The following is a 20,561-nucleotide window of genomic DNA, read 5'->3' as shown; positions in this document are numbered from 1 at the left end:
CTTTTAAAAATAATGTATGAATAGTCTCCAAAGACTAAGGCAAAAAAATGTTATTGCCTACATTTCCTTTTTCTAATCTACGCCAGACATGGCTAAAATAAAACAGGCCCCAATTGAACATGTAGTATTTGGAGCAAAATGCCAAAGAAGTCAGCACTGCAAGTGCTAGATCTAAGGGGGGTAGGGTGGGGAGGGGGACTGATGTTTAGCTTATTTCTGAGTTAATATTATAGATTTCACTTGAAAAGTGAATGTTTAATCCCTTCATAAGTTTTGTTTGTAGCGTATCTCGGTTTCCCTATGACTTTCTCGGTAATATTCACAACGTTAAAAGCCTCTTACCCGTTTATCTCTCTTCCTTCAGAATTTAGGAATGCTACACGGTACCAATAGTGTGTCCTGCTTTTGCCCAACCATCTGTAAAATAACTATTGGTGACCTTCAAGCTATTATCCATATAAAATACAAGGCCTTATCTGGTTTGATTTATGTGACGCCACTGTTTGTTTACCCATCTTGTCTGGCCAACCGCATAGATCATAGTAAACCACAGACACACAATCTCATTTGTGCCAGGAAGATAAAATGCTTCCTCCCAGAGCTGTCAGAGGACAAGGTGGCAATTACATAACTCTCATCTGATCATATTTAGAAGGAAGAGAAAGTCAAAGAACAATTCAGCTCTGTTGACATGTAGACAACTGGTCTCATCCCTCGGAACATCAGCAGTGCCTTTGGTTCTAAAATTCTCCACCCTACTTACGGAAGCGGGCCGAAAATGAGCCAGCATTAAAATGGCCCAGTCTTGACAGTCATACTACAGAAGGCAATTGCAGAATGTGGTGTGTATACACACAAAATTTATAAATCTATATGAACAAATAAACACTCAAACCTCTATGTCATATCTGGCCTATGGAATACTCTGAAACACCTACTTGAACTACTATCAATATGCTCTCATTTTGGTTTAGAGCTTTGGGCAGATAAATTGTGGCTAAAATAGAATTAATGCCTCTAACACATCCTATGACAGGTGCTACCTCAGACGATTTTCTCTAGTTATGTATTTTATTTAAAAAAAAAAAAAAAGGTTGATCAAAGACCCTGGATTTGTGTGTGTTAAATATTAATGTTCAGACATTACTATGGAAACCAGACACTGTGAAGTCAGGACAGACTTTACATTAATCTCATTCCCATTCTGAAGACAGCAAATGGGAAGCAGAGTTGTTTCCTCAGGTTTTAATTCTCCTTGGAATATATGGTGAACTCCAACCCTGGCGACCAGTGCTTGCAGCGTGAGCATCGGTACGCTGTCTCTGAATGAAGCCCTCTTTCCATTTTAGGATCCACCCAGCCCTTTGCCCTCACTCCCCGTGTTTTCAGTGTTTTCAGTGACTGGGAAACGCCCAGACCCCCCACTGTGCTTTCTTTCCCTCACTGTGTCCTGCCTTTCAGAGATCAACAACAAGATGCTTTACTACGGGGAAGAGCACGAACTGACCTCTGAGGAAATCTCTGAGAAGCTTGTGTTGGCCCAGAAAATGCTGGAGGAGATCAGACGCCGTCAGCCATTCTTCACACAAAGGGAGCTAGTTGATGAAGAAGTAGATGAAGCCCATGAACGTAAGTATATCCACTTGCAGAGCACGTGTCTGCTTCCGTTGTGGGTCCAAGCGAGGACACTGAGCCACGGGGGAGCATTTCTGGTCGAATCAAGCAATCCTCAATATTTGCAGCTATTTTTAAAAAAGATTTTATTCATTTATTTGAGACAGAGAGAGAGAGAGAGAGAGCATGAGTGGGGAGAGGAGCAAGAGGGACAGGGAGAAGCAGACTCCCCGTGAAGCAGGGAGCCCAACACAGGGCTGCATCCTAGGACCCGGGGATCATGACCTGAGCCAAAGACAGACACTTCACCGACTAAGCCACCCAGGTGCCCCTATTTACTGCTATTTAGAACCTTGGACATGGTCTCAGGTAATCCAAGATTTTTACATCCAGGCCCAACCTTGAGCTTTTGAAAAACAGCTGACATGCACACAGAATCTATAGACCTGAAACTCCTGAGGACAAGAAACAGGGACTTCACAGTTGATGAAAACATGTAAAATAGGGGAAGAAAACCTAAGAGGAACCAATTTTCAGAATTACAATAAAAGAAATTTTATCGAGAAGGCGGTAAAGCCACAGGCCCAGCAACATTCATGTTCTGAGGTCTGAGAAGGACTTTTAATGACTCTTAACCTCCAGTGCAAATTTAACACTTGCTTTCATGATGACTGTAGACAAGAAACCACGGTAGGATCAGGGAACCTATGACTTGGTCGCTCGATCGGTTATTAACGACTCACCCAAACATATTCATTTAAAATGATCACCATTTATTTGCTCGTGATTTCATTGGCAATTTGGGCTCAACTCAACCTGGACAGCTGATTTCTGCTCCACGTAGCACGAGCTGGCCTCCCTCCTCTGCCTGGGGCCTTAGCGGGGATGGCTGGGCCTCTCCCCCTAGTCGGGTGTTACCCTCAAGGAGCCTTGCCCAGGTTCATTCACAGGCAGCAGCCTTCCAGGAAGGCAAGAATGGAACTCAACCATGTTGTATCTATCTTACTGGCCCAGACCAGCCCAGATTAAAGGTGTGAGGAAATAGGTTCTACTCTTGATGGCAAGAGTTGTGAAGAATCCATGTCCCTTTTAATCTCTACAATCAACAAGAGAAGCCATGGACTTGGATATCAGATTTTAGCTAAACTCTTATTTCACAAGTTCTTATCTCATTAGGTTCATCAGTAATTCAAAATTATGCGGTTATGAGGCCTTGCCTCTAACTCTGGTTATTTTATGCATTAATAAGAAGCTCATGTGTTGCCATATTACCAATTTGGGTTTTTTTTTTTAATATATAGGTCTTCTTTTTAGGTCTATATATTTTATTTTACACATTTTAAAATACATTATCAGAAGGGGTCTGAAGGCTTCACTAGAAGGTAAAGGGTCCCGTGGCATAAGAAGGGTTAAGAACAAAAAAAGGGGGGGAGGGTTAAGAACACCTGAACACCTGCACTAATTTATGTCCCTGCAATAGTTCCCATCAACTTCTGCTAGAAATTATTGCCCATATTGCAGAAGAGGAACATTCTTCCCATAAAGGCATATTGTCATAGCAAATGTATGAAGTCTCAGAAACAGTGAGAACCCAAGAGGCCGGTCAGGCCCCACTTCTGATGAAGCCAGCGCTCAGGAAGGCTGGAGCTCTGACGTCACAGGCAGATGCTTCCACACTCCTTGTCTATTTGAGAATGTAACGAGGCTGCCCTGGGGAAATGAAACCAATCACATCTCCCACTTAGCCACCTTCCACGTAGTCCATGCATTTTTAACCACCTTCTTTACTCAGCCGTGAGCTTGTATCTTCTGCTCACAGTGATGAAAGGAAATACAAAACCTCAAAAAGTCAGACTGATAGTCCCTGGAGGAAAAAGAGAATTAAGGGTCAGACTCAATGCGTATTGCTTTGATCAGAGAATGAAGACATATACGGAATTTAAGAATGTATCATCGCTTGGTCATTAATATTCTTGTAGCTGAAATACAATCTTTTTAATCTTCCTACCACCCAAAATAATGGCTTATGTTGGGCCTAAAGAAGCTACCCAAAAACAATCACCTGGAGAAAATACAGAAAAATGAGTGGTTGTGAACACCACTTGTCAGTACCAGACAAGATGATTCTGGTTACTTTTAAGAGTTTTTACTATTTTTTTAAGAGTCTTTACTATTTTTTAAGAGTTTTTACTATTATATCCAAGGGTGTATATCTAAACACCCTTGTCTGGTAAAATTATTAATATCCCGGGTAACAATAAACACAGTATAATGACATGGTTTCCACAAAAAAACATAATCTCGATGGAAAAACTAATCGAACTCTCTTTCTGGCTGTCATGCAGGGGCTCCCAAACCCTACAGCACAGTCTGTCTTTCTTGGAGTATAAAACACGGGGCTATTTTTATGAACAACGGCCCCAGTCCCTGTTGCTGAGGAAGGCCCGGCCTGACGAGTTGGCACCTCCGCTAAGGGCCGGGTGGAATGAGAGGAGCCGCGCGGCCCACACTGAGTGTCTGTGCCTATCTCTTCCCAGTGCTGAACCAGGCCGAGAGCTGGCAGCGGCTGTCCAATGACACCCGCTCTCTGTTTCCTGTCGTCCTGGAGCAGCTGGATGACTACAATGCTAAGTTGTCAGACCTCCAGGAATCACTTGACCAGGCTCTTGACCACGTCAGGGATGCCGAAGACATGAACAGAGCCACAGCAGCCAGGCAGCGGGACCACGAGGTACGGTGCACGCTCCACCCGTGAATGCGTGCCAGCCATACACCACACGACGCTGCGACAGGAAGGGACACTGGGGGCCCAATTTCTTAAAATATCGGTACATTCAAATATTCCTGTTTTTTAGGCATCTGTACATTTTTGCCACCATAGGTGGCTAATAGACCTCTGTGCACCTAAAGTCGAGTTGAAACCATCATCATTGTTTGGCTTTTGCATTGATAAGGACACAACTGGTGCTTGTGTCTGCGTGTACGGATATGTGGGTTCTTGCAAGTGAGTGAGCAATGTGCTGCTCCTATGCCTACCTTTATTTTTTAAGACTTTTTTTTTTAAGATTTTATTTGTTTATTCATGAGAGACACAGTGAGAGAGAGGCAGAGAGACATTGACAGAGGGAGAAGCAGGCTCCCTGCAGGGAACCTGATGTGGGACTCGATCCCAGGACCCGGGGGTTAAGCCCTGAGCTGGAGGCAGACGCTCAACCACTGAGCCCCCCAGGCGTCCCCTATGCCTACCTTAAAAATAAAAAGAGAGAGAGAGAGCGCGCACTAGAACCCCAAAGCAACCCAGAACCACGTTTCTAGAGGGTATGGGTAATTTTGGGGAAGGCCTGATAAGCAAATCCCACAGCCTGGCTGGTCAGCAGCTGCAGAGCTGGGGAGTCCAACTCAAGCCAAAGGTCATGCAAATACAAAGAAATCCGCAGACGTAGCCATAGCTTGCAGAGGCAGCCACCCCAGTGGGGCCAGGATTTGTGCAGGCCCACTTGGGGGGCTTACATCTGGTCGGTGGTCACGGCTGTTGCGAGCAATGCAGACACCCACAACCACCCCCACCTAGGGGAGCCATACTCTGGGAGGAAGACGCGTGCGTCACTGGACATATTTATAAAGATCAGAGTGAAATAGCAATGCCAAAAAATAGGAAGCTGCCATGAGCAAATTCGTTAATTCAGCTGTTTGTTTTTGTTGTCTGCAAAACCAACTTCAGTGAGACTCTCCGCCCAGTATTCAGTCGTCACCATCTCCCAGTAGGTCACTGGAAATTTTCCTGAATGAAAGGGAATCACCTTTTAATTACCACCATTTTCCAAACAGGAGCAATCCCTTAGCCAGTAGATTTCTAGAACGATGACGGTCAAGGTAGTGACCAAAATAACCCCTCCCCGTCCGTCTCTTCCCCAGTCCGGGCCCCTTCCCACCAGGCCGCAGCACCCCGCCTGAGCCGCTGCCCCCCTCACCCTTCCCTCCGTTCCCACACCAGGCCCTGCTCGGCCGCTAACGCCCTTCGTCGTCTCCTGCTGCCTTTGACTCTGCAGCCTATGAGCCACTGGAAGGTTCTAACCAGCCGTTAAAAGAAATAAAAAGTGAAGTGTAGTTGAATAACCAGCATTGACTAGAAAGAAAATGTAGAATAGAGACTATCAAAGCGCATTATCTACAGGAAGGTGCGGTTTCATCGCATCCCTGCCTTAGTCCTGCAACTGAGATTGCATTTTTTTTTGCTGGGGGTCATGGTTCAGGACACTTGAGGCACCGTCCTGTGGCCTCTGCCCCTGCGCAGGCCGCGAGGGACCTCTGTGACCCACCCTTGCCAGGCTCCCTGGCCTCTCCTACCGCTGTGTCCCCGCCTCGCAGCTTAGCTCAGGCGATATCGCAGCCCCAGTCACCCAGTCACCCCATCGGCCTGGAACGGACACTTCTACTCCCCACTCAGTAGCCCCAGGCATCACCCCCCCCCCGGGAAGCCTACCCCCCACCCCAGGTTAGTGGGTGCCTCCTCAGCAATCCCATAACCCGCCTTGTGACCGTCCCCCCCCCCCCCACCAGGGACCTGTCTTCCCTCTGGGTGCACGTGTGGTAGCTCCACAGCTCACCCCTAGACCCACAGCACAGCTTAGAAAAGAGCAACAGCGTGTTTCCGGCCCTTTTACGAAACCAAAAATAACCACGCAGTTTAATCATCCTGATGTGTGCAAACAGCAGCCACACAACTAGTAATTACACCATTTGCTTCACCATCCTACACACCCCGAAGGGTAACAGAATGATACAAATCTTCGTCCGATGATGGTAAGATGCTATAGTTTAAAAAGCACTGTTCCGAGAGTCTCTTAAACCAGACCTCTGCCTTCCCAGGACCGTTTCTATCTTTTTTTTTTTTAAGGATCAGGAACCTTTTATTATCCTTTGCATACGTGAAACGGATACCGAACATGCCTCATCGTGCTAATTGTGTGTCGTTTTCATAATTATTGGTTTTCAAAACTCTCTTTTGTTCAAATTGACCTCCTTCCTGTGAGGAGCATCTTCGGTTTGAAGCTAATCCTGCTCATTTCTGTCTAACGCTGTGTATGATGAGTTCTGTACACGACAAGGGGGAAGCCCCTTAACCTGGCGCCCATCACCCCCAACTACTGCAAAGAACTTCGCACTCAGTGCTGTTACCTCAAGGCTTTGAAATTTGGCTCTGGCTTCAGAATGTTAGCTCTGTTCCCCCAAGGCGCCCACATACAAGAGCTTCCAACAGGGGTCATATCTCAGAGTCTGGAAAGGAAAACTGCTCTGAAGGAGCTAAATGATACCCACCTTTTTTCACCTCCTTTCCTTACAGAGTTCAATGCCCGTACTTTAAAATATTGCTTTTGTGTAGAGCTGTGTAACTACCTCTCCTCGTGGAGACAAGAATAATTAACCCAAGATAGTCACACTGTGGTAAGCTTGATGGATTTTGAGGGCAAATTGATTTTGTAATGTTCTTGCATTAAGAAGATGTTCAAATGGGATTCTATTCTGTCCTTGGACCTATATCTTCCCCCGTAGCGATGCGTTTGCAGAGGATGGCTTCCATCTTCCTTCCCACTAAATTAGAAAAGACTGCAGGGAGCACGAAAGACATTAAGATGAACTTAGGAAGTTTTAAAGTATGTCCTTCAGTATCTGGGCTTCCATAATTATTTCCCATGATATCTTCGATTGCAGCGCAAGTCATATATTTCAGCTCCCATTCAAATTACTCTTTCTAAAGTAACCTCAACTCATTTTTTTACTCCGATTGTAAAACGAGTCGTAATTTTCCCTCTTGAAGCATCGTTCTGGTTGCTTTCAAACTCCAAACTCATTTGACGTTTTCTAATATTTCCTCAGAATCACAGCATGCCTGCTTCTAGAACCCAACTGTGAGGGTAGAAATGGAAGCATTCATCAAAAAAACACTGGGGCCATTTCCCTCAAAAAATCTGAGCCTCTAACAACATAAAGAGCTCAGAGTGGCAGGAAGGAAAGTCACAATTTTATGCTTTCATAGTAGGGCCATTTAAACATTTTTTTTAAGGACTTGACGATTGTTTGCATATGCTTATTCCTATCCAAATGAGCTACTTGTGCCTGGCCTAAAGTCAGCACATGATAAATGGATTTGAGACTTAATTCATTTTCCACTTACTGCAAATATAGAGCCTCTGTGCAATCCTGCATCCAGGGTCTCACTTTACGTTTATGGAGAAAAAGTCAACGGCCCTCTCTGAAGCGGTGACTCTCTTTGAGGTGATGGTGCTGCAAGTAAGAGTCATAACTAAGTGCTTCAAAGCTCCCAAAGGGCTCACTTTTGCTACCTCCATATTATACATGAGAAAACTGAGTATGTCATGCATAGAATTACCCAAAGTCCCGCAGCCATTAGGTGGTGGGGCTGGGATAAGAACCCAGATTCGTCTGGGCACAAAGATAGGAGGAGGTGACATCGACTACCCTCCTGGATGCTTTCTCTAAAGTGACCTTCTCTTCCACTCTTGCTTGCTCCTCGTTCCCATAGAAACAATACGAGAGAGTGAGGGAACAGGTGGAAGGGGTGAATGTTTCTCTGAAGACATCCTTGGATTCTCTGACAACACCTCGGCTGACCCTTTCAGAACTTGATGACACAGTAAAGGTAAGGACGCATGTGACTTGGAGGTTTGTGTTTATAGCAGATTGGAGCAGCTGCTCAGGTCACAGAACACTAATGGAATCCACTACCGATCTGTGGAGTTAACTGGCGTTATAGAAGCAAGATTAGATGACCGAATTTTTCAGTTTCTTTCATCGTATGGTGGTGCTACTCACATACGGCTATTTAAATGTAAATTTAAGTGGCTTAAAATGAAAGAGATTAAAATTGAATTCCTCGGTTGAATTAACCGTATTTCAAGTGCTCAATAGCGCCACCCGTGGCCAGCGGCTACTGAATTGGACAGCATGGATCTCCTTGCAGAAAGTAAGTGCTGCTTAGATCCATCCTACTCAACTCTTTAGTCATGAGTTGTGTACTTCATAAAGCTAGCGTTCAAAATCAATAAGAGACACATTTTTAAAGTGGAAAATTTCCAGTAAAATGCAGTAAACCCAACCAATTCCCAAATTACTCTTAGCTTATTTTTATTACCTTTGAAAGGATACCATTTTAAAATCATCGGATCACCATCTCGTCCTATGGCTAGTTCAGCACCAAGCTCCCTGTCTTCCTCTCCATCCCTACTCCCATCACTATCTTTGGTGACATCAAAATCTAGACAGTTGAGCCCACCAGCTCTCAGACGTCTGGCTCCTGTAACTTCTCCTGGCCAATAAGCTTTTCCTCCAGCCAGCCCTGGTTATCCCTCCTAGGGCCATACCCAGGTCTTGTCATCAATAACAGTACCTCCTCCCAAATCCCAGTATCCAGCCCCTCCCTCTCTCATCTCACTTACTCTGGAATGCCCACTCCCAACAATCCTCTGGCCACATGGAGACCTCATCCAGCTCATTATCCCACTCCTCTCATATCCTCTCTCCCTCCTTAAGCACCTAAAATTATCGTTTCAGTGGTCCCTCCTTCTCCATGGTTTTGCTTTCTACGGTTTCAGTTACCCACAGTCAACCTCCGTCTAGAAGCAGATGATCCTGCTTCTGACCTATCCTCTCTAGGTGACTTGTAGCCTAACACTATGTCACAACCTGCCTGCATCAGGCACCTCACTTCATCTCATCATGTAGGCACATAATCACCTCACATAATCACAAGAAGAGCGAGTACAATAACATGTTTTGAGAGGGATCGCGTAACTTTTATTACAATACGTTGCTATAAGCCTTCAATTTTATTATTCGTTAATGTGGTTAATCTCTTACTGAGCCTAATTTACAAATTAAATTTTATTATAGGTTGGTATGCATGGGAAAACCATAGTACATCTAGGATTCGGTACCCTCTAAAGGTCTTAGAACGTGTCCCCCAAAGATAAGACGAGACTACCGTATAATCATTATTTGCAAACACCTTTAACTTGTACACCCACCACTTCCCCTACTGATTCATCCTCATATCCCAGTAAACCCAAGTAGCCCCAGCATCATGGCCATACCAGAGAAGCCAACATAATGAAAAACCCACCTCCTCTTCTGTTAGTCTGGCTGGTGAATTTACTTTGTGCTTCACTGAAAAATAGGAACAAAGAGAAGACGACTTCCCTAATCTTTCCTGCCCGGGTCCACTAGCCCACCAACATCTGTATTCCTACTTCACTCTTCCTTCCTATTATAATTAATGAAGTGTCTCGTCTCCTGGCGAAGTCCCATCTCTCCACCTGTGCTCTGAATCTCATTGTTCCTCAGCTCAAAAATGGTCACAGAGTTTCACTACCAAAAGTTTTCCCTCTTTCTTCTGTTCATCCAGTTCTCACTCTGTACTGGACCATTCCTACCAAAATGTAAACATGCTCTAAGCATTTCCTATCCTTTAAAAGAGGAAAGACCTTGCCTACATCCCTTCTAATCTCTGCCCCATTACTCTACTCTGCTCAGCTTCACAGGAAAACACCTAGAGAGTCATTTACCATTGTCATCTCCACCTCCCAGACCCCACTGTCTGCTGTATACAACCCACTCCAAATGGGACTTCACGCCCCTCCACCAAGACTGTTACCCAGGTCATCGGAGAACTCAACATAGCCAAAACTGTGGTTGTTTCTCCCTCCTCAGCATTCTTACCCTTCCTGCCAGTTAACCTTTCCTCCTTTTTTAAACACTCTGAGCTTTCATCCTGGCTCCTCCAGGACCCCATTCATCTGGTCCTCCTCCCACTTCATTGGCCATTTTTTCCCAGACTCTTCTGCCAGCTTCACCTCTACACATCCTCTATGTAGTAAATATCTTAGACTCTGCAGGCCACGTATAACCACAATCCCTTAATCTTTTTTGTTTTTTGTTTGTTTGTTTGTTTGTTTTTATTTTTTTACAACTCTTTAAAAATATAAATAATATTCTTGGCTAGGAGCTATATAAAAACAGGCCTTGAGCCATTTTTGGCACAGAGCTCTGTCCATCCCTGCTCTTGATAATGAATGGCTCAGTTCTCAGTCCTGGGCCCTCTTTGGTACTTTTAATTTCTCCCTAGTTGATCCTGTTGAATCCCATGGTTTTAAAGAACGATTATATGCATGGTCTCATAATTCATACCTCCAACCTTCATACTTCCACTGAGTTCCAAACTCATATATCCAAATGCTTACTTGAAGTTTTCAAGAACTTAATGTGATATATAGCAGAATCATAATTTTATCTATCACTTTGATGTGTAATAGACACATCAAACTTAACATATTCTGAATAAAACCTGGTCCTTCCCTAGTCTTCCCCACCTCAGTAAGTGGCACAACCCTGTTTGCTCAAATCAAAACTCAGGAGTCATTGATTTCTCCTTTCCCCTCCTTCCCATTTCAGTAAGACCTCTTGAGCTTCTCTCCAAAATGAGTCCTGATTTCTGACCACTCCGTTCTCTGTTGCTGCTCTGCAGTCCAAACCACCTCTTCTCCAGCAGGAACTGCCAAAGGAGCCTCCTACTGGTTCATTTGCCTCCAATCTTGCCCCTCAAGACTCATTCTCTATGCAGTAGCAAAACAATCCCTTAAATACATAATCAGATCACATTATTTCTCTTTCATAAAACTTCCAGTGACAGAGTAAGAAACAAGCTCATTTTACCACGGCTTGTGAGACCCTAAGTGCCCCAGCTCTGGCCCAACTCTCTACCTCATTCCATGTATCTCTCCCCAACTCATTGCCCTCCTGCCCATTCCCCTGTTACCCACCAACTCTTTTCAAACACACCTGTACTTTTCCTTAACTCTGGACCTTTGCACTTGCTGTCTCCAGATCGTCAAATGGCTGTTGTCCTTGTGAACATTCAATTCAAATGGGGTTCTTACCCTCAATCACTGTCCAATCCATCTCGCCTATTGTATTTTATTCAAAATACTCTTTACTCCCTGAAATTAACTTGTTTAATTATTTGGTCAGTTGTTTATCATCTACACATTCCCACTAGACTGTAAATTCCTGGAGAGCAGAGACTTCATTCATAGCTATGCATGCTATCCCCTAAAAGAGTGCCTGGCACATAGTGGGCATATGATGAATATTTGTTGAATGAATCAATGAGTAAAGGTGGAATGTCCGTAGTATTTTTCTTGTTTTTATAACTAAATATATTTTTTTTCAAAGTATTGTTCCCCAGATGACCTACCAAACAGCTAAACACTTAATACTGTCTCCATAGAAATAAACCCTCTGTTCTAAGGATTGTGCTACATTCTGGAAATACAAAAATAAATTAGACACAAATCTTGACTTCTACGACTATGTAGTCTGATGGGTGGAATATTCAGGTAAAATGATTATAGTAGTGTGGTAGAGGGACAATAGAAATATATGGCAACATTGAACTCATCCTGGAGAAATTAGGGATGGTTTCATAAAGGAAGTGATATTTGAGCTGAAATTGGGAGGATGAGTAGAACTTTTCCAGGTGAGTCAGAGAAAAAAGGAAACAAAGTATCATGGACAGAGAAAATATTATTTGAGAAAACACAGAGGTCAAAAAAAATCATGGAGCATTAAAACATCAGTTAGCAAAGTTTGCAGTGGTAGGTAATGGGGTGGAGGGGGTGAGAAATGATGAGATTGGTGAGAGAGGAGGGATCAGTTGATGAAGCCACTAGAGTAATCCAATTTGTTCCTGTACAGCAATTGGCTGATTTTGAGAGAGAAAATAACACGATCAGATTTGCTTAACAGAAAGATCACCATTCCTGTAGGATGGTGCACAGTGGGTTGGAAGATTGACAGTCTGGGCTGGGAGACAGGGGTTAGAGTATTCAGAAAGGAAAGGGCTGAGTCAAGACCGAGCAGCACCAACTTTTAAAGTCTCCTTCCTAGACAGTGAAACAGGAGAACCAGGAGACAGCAGTGTCACAGAAGCTAGGAAAGAGAGTTTTAAGGTAAAGGCAGCGACCAACACTGTCACAGACCAGAGATAAATCCAGCAAATACAGACAGGAAAGTGTCAAATGGGTCTGGCAATATGGTGTCTGACACTGGGGACCTTGGCAAGAACCATTTCTGTGGAATGCACTGCATCAACAAAGAAAGTAAGCTGGAGGGGCAGTTAGAGTCAAGGAGTAGGTTTTGCTTGTTTGTTTTTAGTGGGAGAGGTTAACTGGGGCATGTTTACATCTGAGAGGAGCCAGTAGCTAAGGAGCCAGAAGAACAGAGAACAGGACAGTGTACCTTATATGGAAAAGGAACACTTTTCCTTTGAAAGTATGAAGAAAATGTACATAAAGATGCAGCTATAAATAAGTGTATAGGGGTTTCTGGGTGAGGGAGGGACCGGAGGATGGTGGCAAAGAGATGTTTGCAATTCTTCTTTGTGGGTGTTGGAGTCTGTGAGGACAAGAGTACCCCCTTTCGGCTCCCAAGTTCTAAACAAGTTGAAAAATAAATAAAACAGTAAATGTAAAGTCTAAGAACATCACCTTCGTTTCCAATGCAGTCGAGGGTGTGGCTTTAGGTCTCTTAGCCAAGTGGGGTTGCTAATACTCAGACCTAGAATTAGACAGAGCTGCCCACTCAGACAGGCAGCACTGCAGGCTCGTGTGGGGCTTCTGCACAGAACAGCTTTCACTGGGGACAAACACAGGAGAGCTCAGGCTTTCTGCTGGAGCTTGCTACCAAGAGGCAGAAGGTAGAATTGAACAGAGCCTACAGTTATCCCCCCAAAACTTACCAATCAAATAAACCAGTCCCCCTCTCAGGAGCAGAGTGAGGAGAGGGGTGGAGAGGTCTGAGGTTTCACTATTTGAGCTCGCCTCATAGAGAGGAAACATCAGGAGGACAGAAAAAATGATCCCTGCTGCAGGCAGTTGATGTCTTCTAAATAAAAAAGAAAAAGTGATCTGTTGAGAATCAGATGGCGATGGAGGAAGGAAATATGATTGGCTTAAGAATGGCGACAATGATCAGAATCACTCTTTGGGTGACTGGGAGCAACGAATGACGCTCGTTAGATTTAGTAACTTAGGTATCATTCACTTGAATTTCTGTTTTGTTGGAGTAGTGAAGTAAAAACTAGACTGGGGTGGGTTCAAGAGCGAATTAAAAAGTGAGGGAATAGAGACAGCTAACATAAACACTTTTTTGTCTACATATTGCTGCGGAGGGAATAGAAAAGTAAGGTAACAACATTGGGGAGAGGTATGGGTAATGGAGGTTTTCTGTTTAGCTTCATTTTGTTTTCTTTTCACATGGGAGAAGGCAGAGAGTGTCTGAAAGCTAGGGAAGCAATCAGTAGCAATCTTTGTTGAAGATGCAAAAGAAATAGATAAAAGTCTACTTAAAGTATTTCAGACTCAAGGTAGACCTGGCCCGAAATTTACTGAACCTCATAAAAAGGAAGAAAAGAGCTCCCTGGGGGAAAGATTTTAAGACCTTCTATATTCAATTCACTTTTTAAAATATTCTCTTTAGAATGCTTCGGGGATTTATGCGGAAATAGACGGAGCCAAAAATGAACTACAAGGCAAACTAGCCAATCTCAGCAACCTTCGTCATGATTTAGTCCAAGAAGCTGTTGACCATGCACAGAACCTTCAACAAGAGGCTGATGAATTGAGCAGGTAATATCCTGGTTTTAGAAATGCAAATATCGGTATAGGCTGAATAACTCATTTTTCTTCAATTCCACATGCCAGAGTTACAGGGATACTGGTTAATGGGTTAGGTTTTGGGGTATGTTTGTGTGCTCATTTGGAGGGCGCTTGGTTGGAACCAAGCCACTCTGAGAACTGAGAACCAGCCAATCATTGTTTATTGCAATTACTTTGGGAAGAGTTTCTTGGTCTAAAAAAAAAAATCTGTCAAATTAGAGACCTGTGTTCTGAGGGGTGGTTCTGCTCCATAGTTATTAATAAAGTGAGACCTAAGACATTTGGTTAAGGGCATAACTGCTGCACAAAATACTATCAAGTAAGGGGCGTCAGGGTGGCTCACTTGGTTAAGCGGCTGACTCTTGATTTTGGCTCAGGGTCATGAGATTAAGTCCGCGTGGGGCTCCATGTACAGCATAGAATCTGCTTGAGATTCTCTCTCCCCCTCTCCCGTGGCCCCTCCTCTCTCTTTCTCTGTCTCTCTGTCTCTCTCTGTCTCAAATAATAAATAAATAAGACTTTTAAAAAAAATTACCAAGTAAATCAGATCCCTCTACAAGTCTAATTCTACCCCCATCACATATTTATTTCACAGACACCATTAGGTTTCCACACCCAAGGGTCTTAGGTAAAGCCTTGGAAGTTGGCAATACAACTGACTTCTGGTAAATACTCTAGACGCTCTACAGTTGCCCAGCAGGAAATGTTTGATTTCAACACCTGATTAAGAGAAAATCAATTGGCAATTTTCCTCACAGCATCCAGAAGAGAGTCGCACACCCTTTGGGCACTCAATTAATGTTAATTGAAATGTACTGAAAGATTGGAATTGAATTCATGACCTTGAAATGATAGGTAAATAATGAGATAATTACAGAGAATGACTACAAATCTGGCAATTAGAAATGAGATCAGTAAAGGTCATGAATAAAATAAAAACCAATAACAACTCTCTTTCAAACTTAAACTACTTTTTTATTCCTGATTGTCAAAATTTTCAAATATCCCTCCAAATCTTCTGAGAATTGAAAGAAAGAGGGGAGAGATGTAGGCAGACAGACACAGAGAAACAGATGTTATGTAAAATCTTGGTGTCCAGGATGGCGTTATAGTGTCATGCTTCCAAGAAATGTGCTTCTGATCAAGCCAATAAAATGGAGCTTAGATAGTATACTATTTGCACAATATGCTATATTAATATAATATTGTTTCTGAGATGCCTCCTATGGTTCTCTTGATTGTTCTTTTGTCATTTTAGTGACTATGTCCTGTTGACTGGGATCCCAACACATACCTTCACTAAATGACACCCTGCAACAGTGTTTATAGCGTGATTCCAAGAAAGTTGCCCATGCTTCACCTGGAAAAATGATCAGAAATATCAATCACCCTGAGCGCCTTTTGCATTTAGGATATTTTAGCCTGGATATATTCAGGGAAACCTCCAAATTTAATAGATGTCTTGCCCTCAAGATGTAAATATTCTTCATCATTTGTTGACCCAACGATTTGCTTCGCGTGCATAAAACAGAGATAAACATAATTCATCAAGAAACTTCCATTTCAAAAGCACATTTTCATTTTGTGTATTGATGCAATACCTGTTTTGTGTCTAGTAATGAAAGCAGAGTATTACAGACTGTTTCAAGCTCTTCCTAGTATCTTAACACTAGCCAGCAAAATTTTAAAATATTAATGAATACTTGTAACATTTTACTCCTTATATCCCTTCCTTTTAAAACTTCCTTAAATTTTATTATCTGTGCCATTTCTAAGGACAAGGGATTGTGGGTAGGAAAAAATAGCAATTATTTAGATTAGAATTACCTCTGCAAAGCAGAGTTGCATTATGGCTTTCCTGGGCCCTAGGTACCTTTGCGTCTGTGGGCCCTTTCCTCCATTAAAAAAAAAAAATTAAATTATACGTCATGACAGCATTGTTATAAAGATTAATGTAATCATTATTAGTATCCTCATTGTTCTTCTGATTTAAAAAAAATGAAAAAAAAATCTTATGGGGCCCTATTATGCCTAATGGATAAACCAGCCCTCTCGCAAAGGAGCCCGATGATGATGAGCTTGGACAAAAGAGAAGGAAGTAGCCAAGGGGATTCAGAGAAGTCGTTCTGAGCCTGAGAGAGCACGCAGGGGCTGAAGCTGGGTGCAGGAAGCTGAGACTCAATTGAGCTCCATAGGTCAGGGCAGTTGGAAGAGATGAGCCAGCGTGGGATCTGCAATGTCACATCCTGGGTCACAGAGAATCTTCTAGAAGTTCCTGATGATAGTAGTCATCAATGTTTGGAATGGTGGATTCAAAACTGAGTAAAATTAAGACCAAGGATTCAGGATGAGCTGCATAAATGAAGAGATGTTTATACTAAGAAGAAGCATTTGTCGATAAAGTGAATTATTCTACTAATACACTTAGAATTTGAAATTCCGGTTCAGGAAATAGTTCAGGCACAATAATAAACCCTGATGTTTATTGGATGACAGGCACGGTACCAAGCATTTCAGATATTTTATCCCTGTTGAACTTCACATCAATCCCCTGAGGCATGTGAGATCCGCCATGTGAGAGGGCCCACCGCAGGATGGGTACCATTACTATTAGATGAACCTTACCGAGGCCGCAGAGGGGTAAAGGCAGAGAACACGGTGGATAAGGCAAAGGCGGAAATGGGCATGAGTAGGGCTTCACCCTTTAAGGAAGCAGCTGGGCCGCAGGAGAGAGACAAACCATCACAAGAGCCCTGGTTCCCTCTATGAAAAGGGAATAACAATGTCTACTTCACGGGTGTGGTAAAAACTAAAGACATATCATGCAGGACAAGGCTAGGCTGGTGTCTGCACCTAGATGTTCAGTATATAGCATTCCCCTTCTTTTTTTTTTATTTTTTAAAAATTTTATTTATTCATGAGAGAGAAAGAGGCAGAGACACAGACAGAGGGAGAAGCAGCCTCCCTGCAGGGAGCCCGTTGTGGGACTCGATCCCAGGACCCCGGGATCACACCCTGAGCCGAAGGCAGGTGCTCAACCGCTGAGCCACCCAGGTGTCCCATATCATTCCCCTTCTTAAGGGAAAATATGATGTTTCATAAAGTGAACCAAAGGTTGAATGAATAGAATAAAACCAACTAATACCTGACACCATGTTGAGGCTGTGCACCTGCTCTGGGAGCCTCAGTTTCTTTTATGGAAAGGAAATAACAATGCCGATTTGGGTGCTTGAAGAGGTGCAGAGGGCTGTTTTGAAATCATCCTTCCCTTTTCCTGTGGCCTCAGCGGGGCTAACAGCTTCCATGGAGCCAGTATGGGGTAAAGTCCTGGGGGCACCAAGGCAAAGAAGAGCAAAAGATGTGCTCCTAGGAAAGGCAGCCCAGGAAGACTTGCTGAGACAGGTGATTTTGAATAACAGGAAGGAGGTCCCTGTGGTCCCAGAAGTATTCAGATCAAACCATATAAATGGCCTCATTTCCCCTAAAAAAAAGTAAGAAAGAGAAATAACGGCAAATTTGTTCTTTAACAGGAATCTGCACAGTTCAGATATGAATGGGCTGGTACAGAAGGCTTTGGATGCTTCAAACGTCTACGAAAACATCGCCAATTACGTCAATGAAGCCAATGAAACGGCAGCATGGGCTCTGAACATCACTGACCGAATTTATGATGTGAGCATTCCCTTACTTGTTTTTATGATATTTTTTAAATAAATCTCTGCACCCAGTGTGAGTCTCGAACTCACACCCCTGAGATCCAGAGTCATATGCTCCAGTGACTGAGCCAGCCAGCCGCGCTCCCCCGCCCTGAGTGTTCTCGTGTTTTAAAGTTCACTTTACATGTTGCCTTTTCCCAGCTTATGACTTTTCTGTTTTCTCGTGTAACCACTTGAGCTTCCAATGTAATACAAATGGCAGAAAGGGCAAGAGAACTAAGAAAAGACCATTTTATTTGTGTTACTATGTGCCATCCTCCTGTCAGCAAATGCCAGTTCCTTTGACAGCTTTTTTAAACCACAGTCTCTGAATAAGACATATTTAAGAATAGCCTGTGCTGGGACAGAAGACGCTTTATGCATACATTCATTTTTTTCAACTCAAAAACCTATTTATTGAGTGGCGTCTATTTGACAAGCACTTTGCTGGGGCCTTGGCCAGACACCGTTCTAGATGCACTGAATTTTCCTTGAAAAACATTTATCTTGAAAATGTCCTGGACTTTATTTTCTTGTGTTCCCACTTGACCTTGATTTTGAGCTACGGAAATGAAATTGTGTGAATTTTGCGTGATGTTTAGCAGATAAATGGTGCCATTTAAATTTTCAATCCATGAAAAGTGGATTTCTTCTGCTGTCGTTCTTACTCTTTCCACACAATTCCTTTGCAGGCTGTGAGTGGGATTGATACTCAAATCATTTACCATAAGGATGAGAGCGAGAACCTCCTCAATCAAGCCAGAGAGCTGCAAGCAAAGACAGATCCTAGTAACTATCTTCCCTTTCCTACCTTCCTTCTGATTTATAGTTGCTTCTCTCTTTTCATACACCACTTCTGCATATGGACAGAGATTTCAAAATTCTAGGATTAAAGAGCAGATGATCTTTTAACTGAATAATACATTAAGAGTTCCTGCTGAGATTCAAGGTATTGGAAAAGTGAAGATTGGATATGTTATTATGATTTTTTTAAGATTTGAAATTTCTAGTCAAGAGAGAGTGAAAGAGAGAGCAGGGGGGAGAGTAGAGAGAGGGGGGCAAGCAGACTCCACACCGAATGCAGAGCCCGACACGGGGCTGATCTCACAACTCCAAGATCAGGACTGAGAGAAACCAAGAGTTGGACACTCAACCAGGAGCCACCCAGGTGCCCTGAAGATTGGATATTATAAAATAAATTGTGGTTTAGGAAAAAACAAAAAAAACCTTCCATGTACATGAACATGTAGTAGTGGATGCTCTGGCTAATCAAATAGGCTGGTTAATAGAAATTTACCATAAATACCAAATTTCAAGGAGATAATGCCATAAAATACACTTAGCATTAAAACTATATTGTGCATAATTTTGTCTTTCTTGGACAATTCAGAAGGCCCTTTAAATTTTTACATGAAGTAATGAGTCAGCACAGGGAGTGTCAGAAGGACAAGATACCACCGAGCCATGTGGATCTTGGCACTGCCCTGTAGTTTGTGTTCTACAATTTTACTGCATTTACGCCAAGCCGAACGACCACCTGGGAAGAACCATTTCCAAGGGCTAATGTTCATCTGTAAGAGCAAGCACACCCAAGTGAGAAAAAATAAAAGCAAAATCATTTTAGTCAACTTTGACTCTTGTGAGCTACTTCTGAAAACAACTGCATTGAGTGAGAATTTCACTAAACATTACTCATCTCTAAGCTGATGAACTCGTGCCGGAGGATGGGTGTGCATTGACTAATGAGGTTGGAAATCTATTATATAGGTAACTTCTGACATCACCTAAAAACAAAGACCAAATTTGAAACAGAAAATGTCATGTAATTTTATGAAAGCAATTGATCTCAATTCTAGCCATGCATTTTCTTTTTTTTTGTTTTTACAAAGAGCGCTCTATATATAAAGAGGGGGGAAATGCATTGGTTTTTCATATGCAGGATATTTATAAAGTAACTATTATTTTCTGTTTGCTGAGTAAATAAAGGCAATAAAAATGTTCTGGTTAATTCATTATATAAATCTACTCTTGAACATACTCCTTACAAAAGAATTAGAATATTAGCAGCAACGATTTAGAATATTAAGAGTAAAATATATATTTTTATTAAAGTACGACTGACATACAGTTTTATATTAGTTTCAGGTATTACAATATAATGATTCAATAATTCTGTTGCTCAGTGCTCATAAGTGTACCCTTTTTTTTTTTAGATTTTATTTATTTATTCTTGAGAATAAATAAATGTTGAAAGACATTTATCTGAGCCAACCAGCCGTGCTTGGCTGAGAGAGAGGCAGAGAGATAGACAGAGGGAGAAGCAGACTCCCTGCAGGGAGCCCGATGCAGGACTCGATCCCGAGACTCCAGGATAATGCCCTGAGCCAAAGGCAGATGCTCAACCGCTAAGCCACCCAGGCGTCCCATAAGTGTACTCTTAAAAGTAAAATATTTTTAAGTAAATGTTGCCATATCCATGTATTGCTTTGTTTGTGATGTAAAGACCAGAATATGTGGGTCT

General features: G+C 42.7%; 1 protein-coding gene across 2 annotated transcripts in view; it reads left to right on the top strand.

The window, feature by feature from the left end:
• LAMA4 (laminin subunit alpha 4) overlaps positions 1–20,561 on the top strand; it is a 142,434-nt gene that overhangs the window by 77,927 nt on the left and 43,946 nt on the right. For both annotated transcript variants that reach the window (XM_038554984.1, XM_038554983.1), the window contains exons 10-15: positions 1,462–1,629; positions 4,152–4,345; positions 8,159–8,275; positions 14,167–14,315; positions 17,876–18,017; positions 18,733–18,829. In XM_038554984.1, the coding sequence (XP_038410912.1) occupies positions 1,462–1,629; positions 4,152–4,345; positions 8,159–8,275; positions 14,167–14,315; positions 17,876–18,017; positions 18,733–18,829 (867 nt within the window). The remainder of the gene's footprint in view (positions 1–1,461; positions 1,630–4,151; positions 4,346–8,158; positions 8,276–14,166; positions 14,316–17,875; positions 18,018–18,732; positions 18,830–20,561) is intronic.

The sequence above is a fragment of the Canis lupus genome, chromosome 12 (assembly GCF_011100685.1).
Source record: "Canis lupus familiaris isolate Mischka breed German Shepherd chromosome 12, alternate assembly UU_Cfam_GSD_1.0, whole genome shotgun sequence".
NCBI classification, from domain to species: domain Eukaryota; kingdom Metazoa; phylum Chordata; class Mammalia; order Carnivora; family Canidae; genus Canis; species Canis lupus.
Note: the sequence above shows the minus strand (reverse complement) of the source record. Positions and strands in the feature narration are given on the sequence as shown.